At 36.3% G+C, this 23088-nt stretch overlaps 3 protein-coding genes across 3 annotated transcripts; all 3 read left to right on the plus strand.

Moving 5' to 3' along the window:
* Positions 1-1657: 1657 nt before the first annotated feature.
* LOC125592793 lies at positions 1658-1963 on the plus strand. Its single transcript, XM_048768207.1, has one exon. It carries the CDS (start codon positions 1658-1660, stop codon positions 1961-1963), a length of 306 nt encoding a protein of 101 aa, XP_048624164.1.
* Positions 1964-14753: 12790 nt separating this feature from the next.
* LOC125592794 (agamous-like MADS-box protein AGL80) lies at positions 14754-15329 on the plus strand. Its single transcript, XM_048768208.1, has one exon. The coding sequence runs from the start codon at positions 14754-14756 to the stop codon at positions 15327-15329; it is 576 nt and encodes a 191-aa protein (XP_048624165.1).
* A 4555-nt stretch (positions 15330-19884) lies between these two features.
* Positions 19885-20370, plus strand: LOC125592795 (MADS-box transcription factor PHERES 2-like). The gene has a single exon (XM_048768209.1). It carries the CDS (start codon positions 19885-19887, stop codon positions 20368-20370), a length of 486 nt encoding a protein of 161 aa, XP_048624166.1.
* The last annotated feature ends 2718 nt before the right edge of the window (positions 20371-23088 follow it).

Below are 23088 nucleotides of genomic sequence, written 5' to 3' on the forward strand. Positions count from 1 at the left end.
GCAACTTCATTGATTAAAAACAAACGTCTAACTGATTAAATCAATCGTTACATGGCGTAAGGCCTCCTTAGCTAAGAAATCAGCATCAACATTCCTCTCTCGAGGAATCCAAATAGCATCAAAAGACCTAGCATCTATTCTAATATCTGAGATTATCCCACAAATCTCCAAAGGCTCAGTAGATATGAATTGAGTGCTTTGATCAGCTGTGAGGAGTCTGATTCGCATCATAGTCGCCGGATCCCCAGTTCCTTACTCTTCCTAATCGCTTCCCTCATCGCTAAACCTTCTGCCATAAGTGGTGACATAACAAAGTTAGTGGAGCTTGAAAATCTCTGAGTTTCTCTTGAAGTTCTGTTAGTCCATCCCAGTCCAGCAGCCCCTGATGTCTCAGTCTTGAAGCATAATGATTTAACATATGTTTTTAACTGAAAAGAAATAAACCACATGTGGAACATGTGCTAGGGAAAAACAATGTACCTGTAAAAATGGACTAGTCACAACTTAGTGGCAGCTGATCAAGCTCAGTTACTAGCTCCGTCAACTCAACCTGATTTTCATTCCTGCATTGAACCAACTGCCTCCTTAGATCTTGGACCTGCTCATTAAACCTCTGAATCTTATTTTCTTGTGAGAGAATTTTCTGCCATTAATAGAGATAGTCATATCATTATTAGATCATACTATGAAGGCATATGTGAAATTAAGAGCGGGTGGTTTTCAGATAACTATGGTTAATGTAAGTTTCTTAAGAATCAAAGCAACTAAAGAGAAGTGAATCGGATAAATTTAAAATAGGTTTGCGAGTTTGTAATAGTTTCCTAGTTTCTATTTCTTTTCCACCCAAACGATGCATTGATTGTAAAATAGGTCTTTATGATGAATAAATTTAACATTCATTCAAAAAAAAAAAGTAAACGGATAAAGACAAACCTTTTCTTGCACACTCTTTGCCATGTGGTATATGATGTTGCTCTTTATCTGACTGAATCAAGGAACGACTAGCTTCAATTTCAGTCTCAAGTTGCTCGTTTGGAAACAACAAGCTATACTTAGATAAATCGTCATATTTAACTGGATTATCATTGGCATGCACGTCAAACTATAGGTACATTAATTTTCATAAAGTTGATGTGGAGAAGTTTTCTTCATCGTTTATTTTATGATGCTTAAACTTTAAATTCACACGTACATTTATTTATTGTCATTCTTGATTTCCCTCGAATGCTGGATCTTTCGTAGCTTGCTGCGGATTTTCTTGTCTCTGACTAAACGTGGGTGTTATGAAAATAGTAAACCTATACTAAAATACGATAATAAATAAACATTAGACTTAATAATTAGAACAACAAATATATTTAATATACTACCACAACAAAATATATAGTCTAGTCAACCTTTTTATTCCTAGACTACTAATTTGAGATATATTCAAAATTAATGGTAATTGAACAATTACCAAAATATTACAGCCAAATTATTATTTACCATACTACAATATGAAATATGTTGAAAATTAATGGTAATTGAATACATTCCTAACGTTGTCCATTTTGTGTTCTTGACTCTTCCTCTCAAATATCTGTATATATAAGATTACAAGTGCATGACTATATTTCAACATCACAAATAAAAGATAGAACTAAAAGCGACAGCCATGGAAACACCAAAACTGAAGTTGGCTGTCGAGGAGTTGGAGATGGATCATCTCATGCTCCAGATCCAAAATGGTAGAATGCTTGATGACCTTTCTCAAACCGAGACTGAGAAGTTAAAGTCATATGCAATTAAGAAGTTCCGAACTCTTTGTGGTGAGATCCCAATGGCACCTGGATTCCCAATGATACAGGGGGGAAGTGTCTATTTGATGGATAAGTGGATCAAGGATCCATCTGATAAAGAGGATGAGATGAAGACCTGTGAAGGAGAGAGCAGCAAGTCTGGTGGTGCGGACGATGCCTAATGAAGCAGCTAGCCGTCGAATAATAAAATTAATGTGTCTTGGAATAAAGTTGTTGTTGTTGTGTCTTTGCGTTCTCGTTTCATTTTTCTAGTTTTTGTTGTTTTGGTCATGTTTCTTGTTTTTTTTTTTTTTTTTTTTTTTGTTTCTTGTTGTGTCTTAAACTTGTGTCTTTGTTTGCATATGTTAACCTAAATTAATGCAATGTTTTCCCTTTGCAATCATTGAAGAGCTCATCCCGTATTTAACACTATGTTTTTCTAGGGTTCAACATAAAGCAAATTGTTTGAGAACAATAAGCTATATATAGGTACATTAATTTTCATGAATAGTTTGATATGGAAAAGTTTTTCTCATCGTTTCTTTTATGATGTTTTTTTTTTTTTTTTTTGACAAAAACTTTTATGATGTTTAAACCTTAAATTCACACGTAAGATTTATTATTGTCTTTCTTGATTTTCCCTCAAACGCTGGATCTTTCGCTGCTTGCTACGTAGCAATTTTTTTTCTTTTTAGCATTTAAATTAAGACTACAAATTACTCAGTATCTACAATTTCAAGATATTTGTTTTAGAGTGTGTGTGTGTGTGTCCTATTTTTTGCAGACTCTGGTCTTCCCAAAAATGTCCAAATTACCCATTAGTCCAACGCTTCCAGTGTAATGATAAAAGAAAGCCAAAGAGGAGAGGGATAGAGAGAGTAGAATTACACCCCAAAGATTCCAATAGCATTCTTAGCTATACATAGTTGATGTAGAGTACTACTATAAGGACCACTCTTCTGTGATTTCTCCTTCAAAGTACACAGAACTTTCAAGTGCAGTGTTTATAGACAACGCTTTTGGGGTATTAAGTTGATTAAAGAATCTTGATTAACATTTGAAGCCTGTGAAGTGTGTGAGAGAAAGCTTCTATCTGCACACACAGAAAAATGTGATTCAGAATACAGTACTTAGGATTCAGTAGAGTAAAAAAAATTGCCAATCAACTATAAAACCAGCTTTATGCAGAGAAAGCTATGGGGGTCCCCCAGTCAAAAAACATATACGCTTCTAAACAAGTTTCAGAAGGATATTGCTACTACTTACCTATATCTACTGAGAGATATTCAGAGAGAGACACTACATAATGTGTTCATGAAGTATATGTAAAATGTCCACTGAACTTCGACATGGATATACTTAGGAGAAACGTTTCATCTTCTAACAAATTCGTTCTTCCCTTTATAATATCTCTAGCCAGACTATGTACAAGTTCTCAATTACCTATTAACAGTGTTCCCGGGGGAAAAACCAAATTCTCCAATGTCCAAATCTATTGAAATCTCTAAGGTAAAAGGTCGAGGTCTGATCAAATAGCAATGATATTCATATGGAAAATTCATTTTGATAACCCTGGACCAGATAGTAATCTAGAAACCATGCTGCCATATTCTGTCTTAATCATATCCATTAAGATCAATATCGAATAGTGCATCAAATTAGTTGGCAATTGATTCTAGCCATCAAATAGGTAATTCTTGAAGCATGATTTTTTTTGGAACGCAACTTCACTGATTAAAAATAAACGTTTAACTGATTAAATCAGCTGTTACATGGCGTAAGGCCGCCTTAGCTAAGAAATCAGCATCAACATTCCTCTCTCGAGGAATCCAACAGAAAGAAATAAAATCAAAAGAGCTAGCATCTATTCTAATATATCTGAGATTATCCCATAAATCTCCAAAGGCTCAGTAGATGAGTTGAGTGCTTTGATCAGCTGTGAGGAGTCTGATTCGCATCTTAGTTGCCGGATCCCCAGTTCCTTACTCTTCTTAATCGCTTCCCTCATCGCTAAACCTTCTGCCATAAGTGGTGACATAACAAAGTCAGTGGAGCTTGAAAATCTCTGAGTTTCTCTTGAATTTTTGATAGTCCATCCCAGTCCAGCTAGCAGCCTCTGATGTCTCAGTCTTGAAGCATGATTTAACATATGTTTTTAATAGGAAAGAAATAAACCACATGTGGAAAGTGTGCTAACAATGTACCTGTAAAATGGAACTAGACACCACTTAGTGGCATCTGATCAAGCTCAGTTACTAGCTCCATCAACTCAACAAGATTTTCATTCCTGCATTGAACCAACTGCCTCCTTAAATCTTGGACCTGGTCATTAAGCCTCTGAATCTTATTTTCTTGTGAGAGAATTTTCTGCCATAAATAGAGATAGTCATATCATTATTAGATCAGACTAAGAAGGCATATGTGAAGCTAAGAGTGGGTGGTTTTCAGATAACTATGGTTAATGTAAGTTTCTTGAGAATCAAAGCAGCTAAAGAGAAGTGAAACGGATAAAGACAAACCTTTTCTTGCACAGACTCTTTGCCGTGCGGTATATGATGTTGCTCTTTATCTGATTGAATCAAGGAACGACTAGCTTCAATTTCACTCTCAAGTTGCTTGTTTGAGAACAACAAGCTTTTTTTTGTTACACATGCATTCACTAATTAAAAGAGAAAGGCCTCAGGCCCAGGTTCAGCCCACAAAGGGGTCCAAATACAGAGATGAAGAAAGTGATTGTTTTGCCAAACAGTCGGCTTCCACATTCAAAGATCGAGCAAAGTGATTAAAGGAAATAGCGACGAAAGCAGAGGAGATGAGCTTGATATCTTGGATGATACCATAGATTTCCTTGATCTGCGTGTCAGTGTTGATAGCTCTGATGAGCGTTGCGTTGTCAGAATAACATCGGAGCTTTGAGAGCCCTAATGCTTCTGCGGAGAGAAGAGCCGATCGGAGAGCTAAAGCTTCCGCAATCAGAGGCGAGTTGATCAGTTTCATGGTTCTTGTACCTTGATTAATCCAGGACCCAGTCACATCAGAGAAGATCCATGCCAGTCCCGCTCGCTTCGATTGTATATTCCATGCCGTGTTCGTTCTGCAAATCGAACTTGAGGAGTCCTCTATTCTTGGGTTCATTCTTTTTGTCATTCGAGGTATGAGCTTTGGATTCAAAGTGCTTGGGTGTTGTGCTGTTATCCATTCCCTTGCTAATCTCATCCCCCTTGATGCAGTCTCTATAGAAGAAAGGGTTTTGTCTTCAAAGATTAATTGATTTCGTGCATTCCAAAGAGACCAACAAACCCAAGGGAGAGTCGTACACATGATTCCTGTAGGTGGTAGACAAATCGCTCGTTTGAAGGCCACAACTGCCTCCGCAAACGTTGCCTCTGCAGCTAGGTGAACTGCGTTCTTTAAGGGAATCTGTTGCCATACCTCCTGAGCAAAAGGACAGTGGAAGAAGGTATGACTTGCGGTTTCTAACTCATTACATCTTCTACAAAAAGATCCTGATATCATCCCTCGTTGTTGTAGGTTTTCTCCCAGCGGCAGATCTCTCTGGATGATAGACCACAGAAAAAGCTTCATTTTTGGTGAACAAGCTTCAGACCAAACATCCTTAATCCAGTTAAAGGTTCCTGGTTCAATTGAGTTTGGAAACGTAGCTGTCTGCATTGTTGCCGAGAAGTAGCCTGAGCGAGTAGTGTACACACCAGATGGTAGTGGTTGCCAAACAAAAGAATCCTCCGCTTTGGACAGACTAGGCTGTATGAGTTGGATTTCCTTCGTCAAAAGAGGTAGGTAACATTCAATCTTCTCTTGGTTCCATAGCATATCTGATGTAAGTAGATCAGAGACTGTAAGGTCCAACGCTTCTTCCGGGATGGGACCAAAGGGTTTTAATTGTGAATCCAAAGAAATCCACGAGTCTTTCCACACTCTCGTGGTCTCACCATTCCCTATAGCTCTCCCTAGATTTCCTTTTAGCAGGTCTCTGCCATGTAGGATACTCCTCCACCCATGAGAACACACTGCTGGAGTATCGCTTTCAATGAAAGATTTAGAGTGACAATATTTTCCTAGGAGAACTCGAGCCAGTAGACTGTGAGGTTGAGTGAGGATTCGCCATGCTTGTTTAGCTAGTAGAGCTTGGTTAAACGTCTGAATATCTATGATCCCTAGTCCTCCTCCTGCTTTAGGCTTAGTGATTTTACTCCATGCAACCCATGACATTTTCTTTTCCCTTTTGGATCATCCCACCAGAATCTAGTAAGAACTGATTGGATCCGTTTGCATAAACTTACAGGGAGTTCGAAACACGACATAGAGAAGGTTGGGATAGACGTTAGGACAGCTTTCAGCATTGTGAGCTTGCCCGCTCTGGATAGGAATCTCGCTGATAGACTGGAGGCTCGCTGACGAATTCTGTCGACTATAGCTGTAAACAGGTCTCTCTTACGTCTGCTGAAATGCTAAGGTAATCCAAGGTATTTACCAGTGCCACCTTCCTTATTGATTCCTAATAGAGTTTTAATCTGTACTCTCATCTCCGTAGACGTCTTGGAGGAGAATGTGACAGCAGATTTCTCTTTGTTGATCTTCTGACCAGAGGCTTGTTCATATTCCCACAAGATTTCCTTCAGTTTGTTGCAGTTATCAGGCGAAGCATAGCAGAAAAACATCGTATCATCAGCAAACAAGAGGTGGTTGACCCTCGGACTTCCCCTAGCCACTCGAATCCCTTGCAAGGTACCTTCTCTTTCAGCCTTTTGACACAACCCCGATAGAACTTGACTGCACAGAATGAACAGATAGGGAGACAGAGGATCTCCCTGCCGATTCCTCTTTTAGGTAGAACTGAGCCATGTGCTGAGTCGTTGATTAGGTAGGAGTAGGATACGGTTGTTACACATTGCATGATAAGATTAGTCCACTTCTCATGAAAACCCAACCGTTTAAGCACTTGTGAAATAAACTCCCATTCCATTCTGTCATAAGCCTTAGACATGTCAGTTTTAACTGCCATTGTGCACTTCTTCTTTGCTTGAGATGTCTTCAGATACTGTAACACTTCGTGAGTGATCAGTATATTGTCGGCGATTGCTCTGCCTGGAATGAAGGCTGACTGGTTCTCAGAAATGATAGCTTGTAGTGTTGGTTTTAATCTGAGTGCCAGTAGCTTTGAAATGATCTTGAAGTACACGTTACATAGTGCAATAGGCCTATAATCAGAAACTCTTTTTGCTCCAGTGATTTTGGGGATCAGTCTCACATGTGTCACATTTTGCGAGGGCCTGAGGATTCCTGTTTCAAAGAACGTCTTTATCTCCTTTGTCACGTCTGGTCCCACTACATCCCAGTTAGCTTGGAAGAAGCTAGCAAAGAAGCCATCGGGGCCTGGGGCTTTATCTGGATTGATCGCAAAGGTTGCATCTTTTATTTCTGCATATGTTGGCTCTTTAAGGAGTTCCTCATTCATCGCATCAGTTACACAAGGTTTGAGAGATTTTTCTATTGTTTGCAGGCCGTCGTGATACTCAGAGATGAAGATCTGGTCGAAATACTTGCAGATGACTCCTGTAATTTGCTTTTCCTCAAACCAAGGTACCCCGTGATCATCTTCTATCACCGTCATTCTATTCTCTGATTTACGTACCTTCGTAGATGCATGAAAATAAGCTGTATTGGAGTCCCCCAACGTTAACCAGAGTTGTCGACTACGTTGACGCAAATATTCTTCTTCTGCTTTGTAGGCTTTAAGGAGGCCTGTGTTGAGATCATGGATTAGTTCATCATTTGGAATTGGATCAGACAAAGCTTCATCAAGTAGAGATCGTAGTGATTCTAGGGTCCTTCTGCTATTCTCATGAAATAGCTTACTCCATCTACAAATTGCTTTCCTGCAGCAGGAGAGCCTTTCTTCCACATCCAGGTGTGGGGGCAGCGTTCCATGTGTCTTGTACTAGCTTTCTGATCTCAGGATTATCCTTTAATCTTCTGTCGAATCTGAAGATCTTTGATCCCTTTTTCCTTCTTGTATCTAGGAACGTGACAAGGGGGCGGTGATCCGAGCCCTCAAACTTGAGATATTGGCATCGACAAGACGGGAAGGTGTCAAACCATTCACTGTTGCTTAGAGTCCTATCCAGCCTGCATTGAACAAGGTATGTGCTTCTTTTTCCTCTCCAAGATAGATAATTACCATAATGCTTGACGTCAAATAACCCATTGCTTGATAGGAATGATCTGAAGGAGCAAAACGTTCCTTCTGCTCTCTCTGGTCCGCCCTTCTTCTCGCTGTTATCAGTTAGCTCATTAAAGTCTCCGATTAGGAGCCACGGGTATCCAGTAGTTGGTTGTAGAGCTGATATATCATTCCAGATTGATAGCCTCTTTGTATGGTCTGGTTCTCCATACACAAACGTTATTTGATAGGATTTTCCTTTATCCACTATCACCGTATCAATGAAGTTCTTTGTGCTTGTCCTGACTGTGAGATCTATATCCTTCTTCCAGATGAGAAATAGACCTCCACCTCCTGGTGTCTGCGGGGGAACGGCGTGATGGTTTTCAATCGGTAGCCATTTCAGAGTGTCAAGGACCATTTCAGAGTTATTCTTCGTTTCAATTAGGAAAAGAATGTCTGGAGAAATCTGTCTGTGGATCTCCTTCAGCCGCTGGACTGTGATGGAGTTCCCCAACCCACAACAGTTCCAGCTCAGAACGGCTAAGGAGCCGGGGGAGGAGGAGACCGAAAATCCTGCTTCTTCTTCGGTGGAGATGCAGTGCCTGTCTCAGAGGTACTGCTTTCCTTCCTTGCTGATGTGTGGAAGCTTGTTGAGGTTGTGAATCTCAGTTTCCTTTCTGATTCCTTGTCATTGCATGGATTAGTTGTATTGCAGGGTTTTTTGCGGTCGTTTGGGCAGTGGTTCATGTTCTTACTCCATGCTTGGTTATTGCTAACGTCTTGGAACCCTTTGAGGTCTCTCCATCCACTCGCTTTTTTCCATTCCCCGGTGAGTGTTGAATTTGCGAGAGTTTTCTCTTCTTTGAGCTTGCGCCTCTAAGGATACTAGGATATAGGCGTGGTGACCTCAATATTATTGAGTTTGAACTCCTCTTCTTCTTCTTGCTTTGAAACTGCAGGAGGGTTTCTTCGTCGTCTGCAATTTCCACCACCTCTCGTGCTTCTTCCTGCTCTTCACTCCTGCCATCTGTTGGAGTTACGATGATAGATTTGAGTCTACCAGAGTTGATTCCATCGTTTGGGCTCTGTACTTGTTTCTCAGGTAGTGAATCAACATCCTGATGCGGTGCTGCTCTTCTCATTACAGGTGGGAGTGTATCTTCAATATCTGATGGTTGCATAGCCACGTCAAAATCGATTCCCGGAGGGCTCATTGATTTTACACTACAAGAAAACATCGGTATTCTGACGAACATTCCGACGGAAAATGAAATCCTCGGAATTTCCTCGGAATATACCGACGGAATTCCGAGGAAACATCAATCCGTCGGAATATTCCGAGGAAATTCCGACGAACTAGTGATCGATCGATGCGTTTTTGGACATATACCCATTGATCGATCACATTGTTACGCTTTGGTCCATCTTAGTGATCGATCGATGCGTTTTTGGACATAAATACATCGATCGATCCGTTTATAAAAAAACATTCGAGATTTTGAAACCCCAAACACTAGTTCCTCAGAATTTCCTCGGAATATTCCGAGGAAATTCCGAGGAACACTTGATATCCTTGATCGATCGATGGGATAATCTCATCGATCGATCACATTGTTACGCTTTGGTCCATCTTAGTGATCGATCGATGCATTTTTGGACATAAATACATCGATCGATCCATTTATAAAAAAACATTCGAGATTTTGAAACCCCAAACACTAGTTCCTCAGAATTTCCTCGGAATATTCCGAGGAACACTTGATATCCTCGATCGATCGATGGGATAATCTCATCGATCGATCACATTGTTACGCTTTGGTCCATCTTAGTGATCGATCGATGCGTTTTTGGACATATATCCATCGATCGATCCGTTTAAAAAATAATTGACGTTTTGAAACCCCAAACACTAGTTCCTCGGAATTTTCTCGGAATATTTCGACGGAATTCTGAGGAAGAAAAGGGTTTCCTCGGAATTCCCTCGGAATATTCCGAGGAAATTCCGAGGAAATAGGGTTTTTAAACCGAAAACAACGTTTTGCGGTTTGAATAACACCTATATAACCCTTATTAAGTGTCTTACGTTCATTATGAAGTCAAAAATTTGTTCATTACCCTATAATAAACACTTTTCCGATTGTATGAACGAAATCCCCACAACATAAGAGAAACACTTATACACTTTAATGAACGGTAAAGGGAATACTTACAATTCGTTTTGAAATTTGTTATTTCATGGTTTATTCTCATCTATACAAAGAATCTTCAATGGTATGCATTACAATTGTATAAGAAATGAAATACGGCAAAAAAAATTGATGTTTTGAAACCCCAAACACTAGTTCCTCGGTATTTCCTCGGAATATTCCGAGGAAATTCCGAGGAACAATATAAATTAATAGAAATACATGCACATGATATTCTTTTTCCTCGAATTAATGAAAATATTCCGAGGAAATTCCGACGGATATTTAAGTGGCCATCGGAATTTCCTTGGAATATTTTCATTTAACCGGGCAAACAAGCCGCCAAATATTTCGCGAAAATTGAAATTGAAAATACTGAGGGAATTCCGACGGAAAATATCCGTCAGACCCAAGGTTTTATAAACTCGAACCGCATCTTCTTCCCCATTTCTCTCTTCTTCCTCTCCGGCGATCTCTCTCTCCTTCCGGCGTTCTCCACCTTCTCTCGCGACGATCTCTCCGGTGAATCCTTTCCATTCCTTTACAAATCATGTAAGGACCTTATCCCACTCTCTTAGGTCCTATTTGTTAGGTTTTTAAGTAGATTTGATGATTTTAGAAGTTTTTTGATAGATTTTTGTTAGGGTGATTGGGTAGGATTGTGATTTGTTGTGTAATAGGTTTAGAATTGTGATTTGGTTGTGTTGAATTGACTTAGAACTTTTTTTATAAATTGTTTATTATTTTTGTATTTACAAAACGTTTATATAAATTCGATTTTACAAAACGTTTTTGTATATAAATTCGATTTTGGATTTATAAAAGATGATTTCATATTTATAAAAATATTTATATTTATTAAAACTAATTTTGTATTTATAAAACATTTTTTTGATTTATAAACACTATTTTTTATTTTTGTATTTATAAAAACTATTTTTAAATATACAAAACGTTCTTTGTATATAAATTCGTTTTTTGGATTTATAAAAGATGATTTCATATTTTAAAATTAATTTTGTATTTATAAAACATTTTTTTTATTTATAAACATTATTTTATTATTTTTTGTATTTATAAATACTATTTTGTATTTATAAAAAGATGATTTCATATCTATAAAAATATTTATATTTATTAAAACTAATTTTGTATTTATAAAACATTTTTTTTATTTATAAACACTATTTTATTATTTTTTGTATTTATAAAAACTATTTTGTATTTATAAAAAGATGATTTCATATTTATAAAAATATTTATATTTATTAAAACTAATTTTGTATTTATAAAACATTTTTTTATTTATAAAAACTATTTTATTATTTTTTTGTATTTTAAATATGTTTTCTATTTCAATTTTAATTTTATATTTTTGAATTTCAATTTAAAAAATAAATTTATAATTTTTTTTTTGAATTTTGGAAATATTCCGAGGAAGTGTATCCCTCGGAATATTCCGATGACATATTCCTCGGAATATTCCGAGGAATTTCCGACGAAAAAAGTCCTCGGAATATTCCGAGGAAATTCATTTCCTCGGAATTCCGTCGGAAATTTCCGAGGGATTTCCGAGGAAAGATGAATTTCCGAGGAGTTATTTCCGAGGACTTTTTTCGTCGGTATGTCGTCGGAATAGCGTTATTCCGACGACATACCGACGATTTTTTCCCTCAGTATGCCGCTGTTTTCTTGTAGTGTTATTCCACGTTCCCAAGGAGATAGTGAGCGTCGCTGTTCTGCTGATCTAGCTAGGATAGCTTCTGCAGTTTTTTCCATCAGACCTTCTGCATCTCCCGCAAGAACTCGTTGCCTTCTAGCCGCTGCTTCTACTGGATCCACACAGCTGAGGTACTGTTTTGTGGTCTCGTGTAATTCTCTCATTACTTGTTTTTGCTTGAAGTACTGGGGATTTGTAGGTTCTGAGTAGTATCCCTTCTCTGATCACTCGAGCTGCCCTGTAGTCGCAACAGACTTGCCACTCGTTCTTGAGTTTGACCCATCGCATCACCCGCTAGAACCCTCTGTCTCCTGGCTGCTGCTTCAGTAGGGTCTGGGCAGCTGAGGTACAAGAGCGTTGCTTCATTTAATTCATTAAGTATTTGAGATTCTGTTTGTTCCTTATATGCTTCCTGGGGGGCTTCCCCCTGTGGGTTCTGCAGTACATGATTTTGGAGACTCATACGACCTGGTGATACTCTGCGGTCTGATGATGGTGCTGCTTCAGTTGGTTTAACTCTCCATTCACTGAGACCTCTCTGGGGGAAGGGGGCCTTTGTAAACATGTTTCTCTCTTTACCTAGGTCCCGTCTCTTTGTGTAAGGTGGGGAGTTGTAGCTTTGAATTTGAGTTTCAGTTTCCGATTCGAATCCCTTGCCTCTCCAACTGTGGTGATCATCTCTTATATTTTCTAAAACCTTTGGTGGTGGAGGGACTCGGGTCTGCTTGGTAGCAACTCTAGCGCCAAAGATGTTACCATGACGGTCTACCCTTTCGTGGAACGTATCAGCTCTACCCTCACCAGTGGCCTTTGAGTTGTATTCCCTGTAGTATCTGTCTGGGCTTTGTTGTCTACTACTCTGGTGCATGCCGTTTTTCTCAGGGAGGACTTCCTTCTTATAGGTTATAAGCTTTCCGCTCTGTTGACTTTCTTCTCGTTGTGTTTCCATTAGGTAAGAAGGGCAGTCTTTCTTCAGGTGAGACATCAAATAGCAGCGTGAACAGTGGTTCTCCAGCTTTTCATACTCCAGGTAAATAATGCTTTCCTCCCCCGAGTCGAATTCCACAATAGCTTCTTTGGTTAGTGGTTTAAGTCCATCTACAAGGACTCTGACTCTTGCTGTTGTCTTGGTAAGTTCATGGTCCTGTATTGTTCCCAGATCTTTACCAATGTTGCAGATCATTTCCTCGATCCAGAAGTGAAGGGGAAGACCTTTGATGCGAATCCAAAACGGGATTTGTGAAGGAAAAGAGGCCGAGATGATAGGTTCCCACTTCTGTATGATAACCATCCAGTACGCAAAGTGGTAAGGTCGGTTGTCCAATACTCTTTGTAAATCATCTTCTCTTTCAAATCTGAACTGGAAACATCCATTTCCCAGATCTGACCCAGTAGCTCTTCCTTGTAGGTGCCATTTGCGAGGTAGCGCCGGTATGAGGGCCCAGATTCTTTGCTCCTTTGGGTTTGTTACTCTCCCAATAAGGGTCAAAGCATTTTCCTTGATGAGTGCTGAGTTATCTACGCATGGGACCTTGATTCTCTTGATGTAAGTTTCTTTGTCTTCAGAAACTAGACCTTTTCCTTTCTCCTCCTTAGAGAAACGTCTGGCCATCCTAGAATGCAGGTTGAGGTCTTTTCACTTGACAAGGTGGTGAGATCTATACTGTGATGCTCCCAGGTGGTCTTCGGATTACTTGGTTCCGTGTGTTTGAGAACAACAAGCTATACTTAGATAAATCGTCGTATTTAACTGGATTATCATTGGCATGCACGTCGAACTGTAGGTACATTAATTTTCATAAAGTTTTTTGATATGGAGAAGTTTTTTTCATCGTTTCTTTTATGATGCTTAAACTTTAAATTCACATGTAAGATTTTTTTTTTGTCATTCTTGATTTCCCACGAACGCTGGATCTTTCTTTGCTTGTTATGGATTTTCTTGTCTCTGACTAAACGTGTGTGTTACGAAAATAGTAAACCTATATTAAAATACGATAATAAATCAACATTATACATAATAATTAGAACAACCAATATATTTAATTTAATACTAGGTTAGGTTAAAATAATATATATCTTTTAATATTAATACTTATTAAATGAGACTTTCTGCTTATATAATTTTGTAATCATTTGTATCTTGTTATAAAAATATTTTTAAACCATGGATCGCAAAATTTGAATGTCATACTTTTAACAGTTTTAGTAATTTATCGTCCTTTTAAAAAAATTCAAAATATAAAATATACATAAAAATCTAAATTTTTATTATATGGTTAATATATTTGTTTAATTTTTTTAACATTTCAAATTAAACAAACACGATAGAAGATACACTAACTTTTATCAAATTTTATTATTCAAAATCATTAATTGTCATATATACTTTAGTCACATTAAAAAATTCCGTAATTTTTATTTTAGAAAATAATGAAAAACATAAATAATAAATTTTTGGTTAGTTTAATAAAAAACTTATTATATATTTTGGTGGACCAACATATTTTTCTAAAATTTTTAAGAATTACTCTAATGATGACACGTGACTACAAAAAATGTTGTAATGCTTCTCAATTAATATTTAGGGAATACTACCACAACAGAATATATAGTCTAGTCAAACTTTTTATTCCTAGACTACTAATTTGAGATATATTCAAAATTAATGGTAATTGAACAATTACCAAAATAGTACAGTCAAATTATTATTTACCATACTACTATATGAAATATGTTGAAAATTAATGGTAATTGAATACATTCCCAACGTTGTCCATTTTGTGTTCTTGACTCTTCCTCTCGACTCTCTCTATATATAAGATTACAAGTGCATGACTATATTTCAACATCACAAATAAAAGATAGAACTAAAAGCGACAGCCATGGGAAGACCAAAAGTGAAGTTGGCTTGGGTCGAGGAACGAAAGAGAAGAGCAACGGTTTGCCAGCGGAGGATGAAAGAATTGATTCAAATGGCTGAAGAACTAACCATCGTTTGTGATATGAGTGCATGTTTGGTCTTTTACAACCGTAATAATGGTAAGCTGGTGGCGTGGCCATCTCTGGAGGAGGCTCAATCTCTCATCGACTGCTATAACGCATTACCGGAAACCGAGAGGAACATGAACGCGGATGATGAAGAGTCATCATTCATCAAGACCATTACCAAGGAGATCGAGAAGAAACTAGAGCTTTCTCGGAAGGCTGTCGAGGAGTTGAAGATGGATAATCTCATGCTCCAAATCAAAAATGGTAGTAGAATGATTGCTGATCTTTCTCAAACCGAGATTGAGAAGTTAAAGTCATATGCAAGTAAGAAAATTGCGTATTATGATAGAGAGTTACGTAAGCAACATCCGAATACGAGTGGCAATGAGCCATTTCTTGAGGATGACGATGGGGAGATGAAGACCTGTGAAGGAGAGAGCAGCGAGTCTGATGGTGCGGACAATGCCTAATGAAGCCGCTAGCCGTCGAATAATAAAATTAATGTGTCTTGGAATAAAGTTGTTATTGTTGTGTCTTGGAATAAAGTTGTTATTGTTGTGTCTTTGCATTCTCGTTTCATATTTCTAGTTTTTGTTGCTTTGGTCATGTTTCTTGTTTTTTTTTTTTTTGTTTCTTGTTGTGTCTTAAACTTGTGTCTTTGTTTGCATATGTTAACCTAAATTAATGCAATGTTTTCCCTTTCAACCATTGCAGAGCTCATCTCGTATGTAACACTATATGTTTTCTAGGGTTCAACATAAAGCAAATTCTTGAAGAATAAGCTATATTTTGATAAAGCATCGTATTTAACTGAGATTATCATTGGCATGCATGTCAAACTATAGGTACATTAATTTTCATGAATAATTTGATATGGAAAAAGTTTCTCCAACGTTTCTTTTATGATGCTTAAACCTTAAATTCACACGTAAGATTCATTGTTGTCTTTCTTGATTTTCCCCGACCGCTGGATCTTTCGTTGCTTGCTACGTAGTAAAACTTTTTTTAGCATATACATGAAGAATACAAATTACTTAGTAACTACAATTTCAAGAGATTTGTTTCAGTGTGTGTCCTGTCCACGTTATTGACTTCACTCATTAGTCCAACGCTTTCAGTGTAATGATAAATGAAACCAAAGAGAAGAGAGAGAGTAGAATTACACCCCAAGATTCCAATAGCATTCTTAGCTATACATACTTGATGTAGTACATCTATAAGGACCACTCTTCTTTGATTGCTCCTTCAAAGTACACAGAATTTTCAAGTGCGCAGTGTTTATAAACAAGGCTTTTGGTATTAGGTTGATTAAAGAATCTTGATTAACATTTGAAGCCTGTGAAGTGTGTGAGAGAAAGCTTCAATCTGCACACACCAAAAATGTGATTCAGAATACAGTACTCATGAGGATTTTCAGTAGGGTGAAAAAAAATGACCTTCTACTGTAAAACCTTTATGCAGAGAAAGCTATGGGGGTTCCCCAGTCAAAAAAAAAAAAACGCTGCTAAACAAGTTTCAGAAGGATATTGCAACTACTTACCTATATCTACTGAGAGATATTCAGAGAGAGACACTACATAATGTGTTCATGAAGGTTTATATATAAAGTGTCCACTGAACTTTGACATGGATATACGTAGGAGAAACGTTTCATCTTCTAGCAAATTCGTTCTTCCCTTTATAAAATATCTAGCCAGACTATGTACAAGTTCTCAACTACCCCTTAACAGTGTTCCCGGAGAAAAAAAACAAATTCTCCAATGTACAAATCTATTGAAATCTCTAAGGTAAAAGGTCTAGACAGCAAGCAAAGCACTCAAGTATGCATGTGGCTCTGATCAATAGGTATGATATTCATAAGAGAAAATCATTTTGATAACCCTGGACCAGATAGTAATTTAGAAACCATGCTGCCATATTCTGTCTTAGTCATATCCAATAAGATCAATATCTCATAGTGCATCAAATTAGTTGGCAATTGATTCTAGCCATCAAATAGGTAATTCTTGAAGCATGATTTTTTTTGGAGCGCAACTTCATTGATTAAATACAAATGTCTAACTGATTAAATCAGTCGTTACATGGCGTAAGGCCGCCTTAGCTAAGAAATCAGCATCAACGTTCCTCTCTCGAGGAATCCAACAGAAAAAAAAATAGCATCAAAAGAGCTAGCATCTATTCTAATATATTATTCCATAAATCTCCAAAGGCTCAGTAGATGAATTGAGTGCTTTGATCAGCTGTGAGGAGTCTGATTCGCATTTTAGTCGCCGGATCCCCAGTTCCTTACTCTTCCTAATCGCTTCCCTCATCGCTAAACCTTCTGCCATAAGTGGTGACATAACAAAGTTAGTGGAGCTTGAAAATCTCTGAGTTTCTCTTGAAGTTTTGATAGTCCATCCCAGTCCAGCTAGCAGCCCCTGATGTCTCAGTCTTGAAGCACGATTTAACATATGTTTTTAATAGGAAAGAACTAAACCACATGTGGAACATGTGCTAGGGGAAAACAATGTACCTGTTAAAAATGGACTAGACACCACTTAGTGGCAGCTGATCAATCTCAGTTACTAGCTCCGTCAACTCGACCTGATTTTCATTCCTGCATTGAACCAACTGCCTCCTTAGATCTTGGACCTGGTCATTAAGCCTCTGAATCTTATTTTCTTATGAGAGAATTTTCTGCCATAAATAGAGATAGTCATATCATTATTAGATCAGACTAAGAAGGCATATGTGAAGCTAAGAGTGGGTGGTTTTCAGATAACTATGGTTAATGTAAGTTTCTTGAGAATCAAAGCAGCTAAAGAGACGTGAAACGGATAAAGACAAACCTTTTCTTGCACAGACTCTTTGCCGTGCGGTATCTGATTGAATCAAGGAACGACTAGCTTCAATTTCACTCTCAAGTTGCTTGTTTGAGAACAACAAGCTATACTTAGATAAATCGTCGTATTTAACTGGATTATCATTGGCATGCACGTCGAACTGTAGGTACATTAATTTTCATAAAGTTTTTTTGATATGGAGAAGTTTTCTTCATCGTTTCTTTTATGATCTTAAACTTTAAATTCACACGTAAGATTATTTATTGCCATTCTTGATTTTCCCACGAACGCTGGATCTTTCTTTGCTTGCTACGGATTTTCTTGTCTCTGACTAAACGTGCGTGTTACGAAAATAGTAAACCTATACTAAAATACGATAATAAATCAACATTTAGACTTAACGAAAGAGGACGGACAATTCCCTCTGTCATTTGTAATCAAGCAAGTTGAAGTTAATGAAAAAGTTGTGTTTCAAAAAAATAAAAATCAACATTAGACTTAATAATTAGAACAACCAATATATTTAATACTAGGTTAAGATCCGCGCCTTGTGCAGGATGAACATTATATACATAAACTATTTTATGTATTATATTGTTTTATATATCATAAAATAATAAATATATATTGAAAAATTAAAAAATCAGTAACTATTACATATATAATTAAATTGGTGTGAACATATAAATAAATTTATTAATCAGAACAATATCTTTTTCCTATTTGATATTGTATATAATTAAATTTAAATGATATCAACATATATATAATTTATTTTTAATATTAAAATCTATTAAATTATGCTTTCTACTCATATGATTTTTTTAATCATTTGTATCTTTTATAGCAAAAACATTAAATTACTAATAACAAAATTTTCTTTATGAGATTAATAGTTTATTAATTTCTAATTTTTTAAAAAATTAAGTTATTTTTTAGTCTAATCTTTGTTTTATTAATCATTGTCAACAATTACAGAGTTTAGTAAGAAGGATGGACATGTATGATACACCCCTTATAGATTATTACAAATAAGGGAAAACTTAGCTAATGTGTCCGCACAAGAATTAGCTTCGCGATAGCAGTGTTGAAATAGACACCTTTCAAAAACCTTCTCCAACTCCATTATGTTTTTGTATAATATTTGTAGTTTGATGTTCTGTTCCTTAAAAAAATTAAGTTGTCAATATTTGTTCAAAGCTTTTATCAAAAAAGTAAATTTGAAAGTAAATTTCAAAATTAAAATATTTTTATATTTTATATGGTATATAGTTTAATTTAAAATAATATATATATATATATCTTTTAATCTTAATACTTATTAAATGAGAGTTTCTTCTTATATGACTTTGTAATCATCTGTATCTTGTTATAAAAAAAAATAAATCATGGATCACAAAATTTGAATGTGATAATTTTAACAGTTTTATAATTTATAGTCGTTTTAAAAAATATTCAAAATATAACATATACAGAAAAATCTAAATTTTTATTATATGGTTATTGTGTTTATTTAATTTATTTTTATATTTTAAATTAAACAAATATGATATAAGATACACTAAATTTTTATCATATCTTTATCATTCAAAATCATTAATTTTCATATATACTTTAGCCACATTAGGCAATTTCGTAATTTTTTATTTAAGGAAATAATAAAAAACATTAATAATAAATTTTTGGTTACTTTAATAAAAAGTTTATTATATATTTAGATGGAACAATATATTTTTAAAAAAAATTTAAGAATCATTCTAATGATAACACGTGACTACCAAAAAATGTTGTAATGGTTCTCAATTAATATATAGAGATATTACCACAGCAAAATATATAGTCTAGTCAAACTTTTTATTCCTAGACTACTAATTTGAGATATATTCAAAATTAATGGTAATTGAACAATTACCAAAATAGTACAGTCAAATTATTATTTACTGTACTACTATATGAAATATGTTGAAAATTAATGGTAATTGAATACATTCCCAACGTTGTCCATTTTGTGTTCTTGACTCTTCCACTCCACTCTCTCTATATATAAGATTACAAGTGCATGACTATATTTCAACATCACAAATAAAAGATAGAACTAAAAGCGACAGCCATGGGAATACCAAAAGTGAAGTTGGCTTGGGTCGAGGAATGAAAGAGAAGAGCAACTGTTTGCCAGCGGAGGATGAAAGAATTGATTCAAATGGCTGAAGAACTAACCATCGTTTGTGATACGAGTGCATGTTTGGTCTTTTACAACCGTAATAATGGTAAGCTGGTGGGGTGGCCATCTCTGGAGGAGGCTCAATCTCTCATTGACTGCTATAACGCATTACTGGAAACCGAGAGGAACATGAAGGCGGATGATGAAGAGTCATCATTCATCAAGACCATTACCAAGGAGATCGAGAAGAAACTAGAGCTTTCTCGGAAGGCTGTCGAGGAGTTGAAGATGGATAATCTCATGCTCCAAATCAAAAATGGTAGTAGAATGATTGCTGATCTTTCTCAAACCGAGATTGAGAAGTTAAAGTCATATGCAAGTAAGAAAATTGCTTATTATGATAGAGAGTTACGTAAGCAACATCCGAATACGAGTGGCAATGAGCCATTTCTTGAGGATGACGATGGGGAGATGAAGACCTATGAAGGAGAGAGCAGCGAGTCTGATGGTGCGGACAATCCCTAATGAAGCAGCTAGCCGTCGAATAATAAAATTAATGTGTCTTGGAATAAAGTTTTTATTGTTGTGTCTTTGCATTCTCGTTTCATATTTCTAGTTTTTGTTGCTTTGGTCATGTTTCTTGTTTTTTTTGTTTTTGTTTCTTGTTGTGTCTTAAACTTGTGTCTTTGTTTGCATATGTTAACCTAAATTAATGCAATGTTTTCCCTTTCAATCATTGAAGAGCTCATCTCGTATGTAACACTATATGCTTTCTAGGGTTCAACATAAAGCAAATTCTTTAAGAATAAGCTATATTTTGATAAAGCATCGTATTTAACTCAGATTATCATTGGCATGCATGTCAAACTATAGGTACATTAATTTTCATGAATAATTTGATATGGAAAAAGTTTCTCCAACGTTTCTTTTATGATGCTTAAACCTTAAATTCACACGTAAGATTCATTGTTGTCTTTCTTGATTTTCCCCGACCGCTGGATCTTTCGTTGCTTGCTACGTAGTAAAACTTTTTTTAGCATATATATGAAGAATACAAATTACTTAGTAACTACAATTTCAAGAGATTTGTTTCAGTGTGTGTCCTGTCCAAGTTATTGACTTCACTCATTAGTCCAACGCTTTCAGTGTAATGATAAATGAAACCAAAGAGAAGAGAGAGAGAGTAGAATTACACCCCAAGATTCCAATAGCATTCTTAGCTATACATACTTGATGTAGTACATCTATAAGGACATCTATAAGGACCACTCTTCTTTGATTGCTCCTTCAAAGTACACAGAACTTTCAAGTGTGCAGTGTTTATAAACAAGGCTTTTGGGGTATTAGGTTGATTAAAGAATCTTGATTAACATTTGAAGCCTGTGAAGTGTGTGAGAGAAAGCTTCAATCTGCACACACCAAAAATTTGATTCAGAATACAGTACTCATGAGGATTCAGTAGGGTGAAAAAAATGCCCTTCTACTGTAAAACCTTTATGCAGAGAAAGCTATGGGGGTCCCCCAGTCAAAAAACATATACGCTTCTAAACAAGTTTCAGAAGGATATTGCTACTACTTACCTATATCTACTGAGAGATATTCAGAGAGAGACACTACATAATGTGTTCATGAAGGTTTATATATAAAGTGTCCACTGAACTTCGACATGGATATACTTAGGAGAAACGTTTCATCTTCTAACAAATTCGTTCTTCCCTTTATAATATCTCTAGCCAGACTATGTACAAGTTCTCAACTACCTATTAACAGTGTTCCTGGGGGAAAAACCAAATTCTCCAATGTCCAAATCTATTGAAATCTCTAAGGTAAAAGGTCGAGACAGCAAGCAAGCACTCAAGAAAAAAGTATGCATGTGGCTCTGATCAATAGGTCTGATATTCATATGGAAAATTCATTTTGATAACCCTGGACCAGATATTAATTTAGAAACCATGCTGCCATATTCTGTCAATCATATCCAATAAGATCAATATCTCACAGTGCATCAAATTAGTTGGCAATTGATTCTAGCCATCAAATAGGTAATTCTTGAAGCATGATTTTTTTTTTGGGAAGCAACTTCATTGATTAAAAACAAACGTCTAACTGATTAAATCAATCGTTAGATGGCGTAAGGCCTCCTTAGCTAAGAAATCAGCATCAACATTCCTCTCTCGAGGAATCCAAATAGCATCAAAAGAGCTAGCATCTATTCTAATATCTGAGATTATCCCACAAATCTCCAAAGGCTCAGTAGATATGAATTGAGTGCTTTGATCAGCTGTGAGGAGTCTGATTCGCATCATAGTCGCCGGATCCCCAGTTCCTTACTCTTCCTAATCGCTTCCCTCATCGCTAAACCTTCTGCCATAAGTGGTGACATAACAAAGTTAGTGGAGCTTGAAAATCTCTGAGTTTCTCTTGAATTTTTGTTAGTCCATCCCAGTCCAGCAGCCCCTGATGTCTCAGTCTTGAAGCATAATGATTTAACATATGTTTTTAACTGAAAAGAAATAAACCACATGTGGAACATGTGCTAGGGAAAAACAATGTACCTGTAAAAATGGACTAGTCACAACTTAGTGGCAGCTGATCAAGCTCAGTTACTAGCTCCGTCAACTCAACCTGATTTTCATTCCTGCATTGAACCAACTGCCTCCTTAGATCTTGGACCTGCTCATTAAACCTCTGAATCTTATTTTCTTGTGAGAGAATTTTCTGCCATTAATAGAGATAGTCATATCATTATTAGATCATACTATGAAGGCATATGTGAAATTAAGAGCGGGTGGTTTTCAGATAACTATGGTTAATGTAAGTTTCTTAAGAATCAAAGCAACTAAATAGAAGTGAATCGGATAAATTTAAAATAGGTTTGCGAGTTTGTAATAGTTTCCTAGTTTCTATTTCTTTTCCACACAAACGATGCATTGATTGTAAAATAGGTCTTTATGATGAATAAATTTAACATTCATTCAAAAAAAAAAAAGTAAACGGATAAAGACAAACCTTTTCTTGCACACTCTTTGCCGTGTGGTATATGATGTTGCTATTTATCTGACTGAATCAAGGAACGACTAGCTTCAATTTCAGTCTCAAGTTGCTCGTTTGGAAACAACAAGCTATACTTAGATAAATCTTCATATTTAACTGGATTATCATTGGCATGCACGTCAAACTATAGGTACATTAATTTTCATAAAGTTGATGTGGAGAAGTTTTCTTCATCGTTTATTTTATGAT

Source organism: Brassica napus, chromosome C9 (genome assembly GCF_020379485.1).
Source record: "Brassica napus cultivar Da-Ae chromosome C9, Da-Ae, whole genome shotgun sequence".
Taxonomy (NCBI): domain Eukaryota; kingdom Viridiplantae; phylum Streptophyta; class Magnoliopsida; order Brassicales; family Brassicaceae; genus Brassica; species Brassica napus.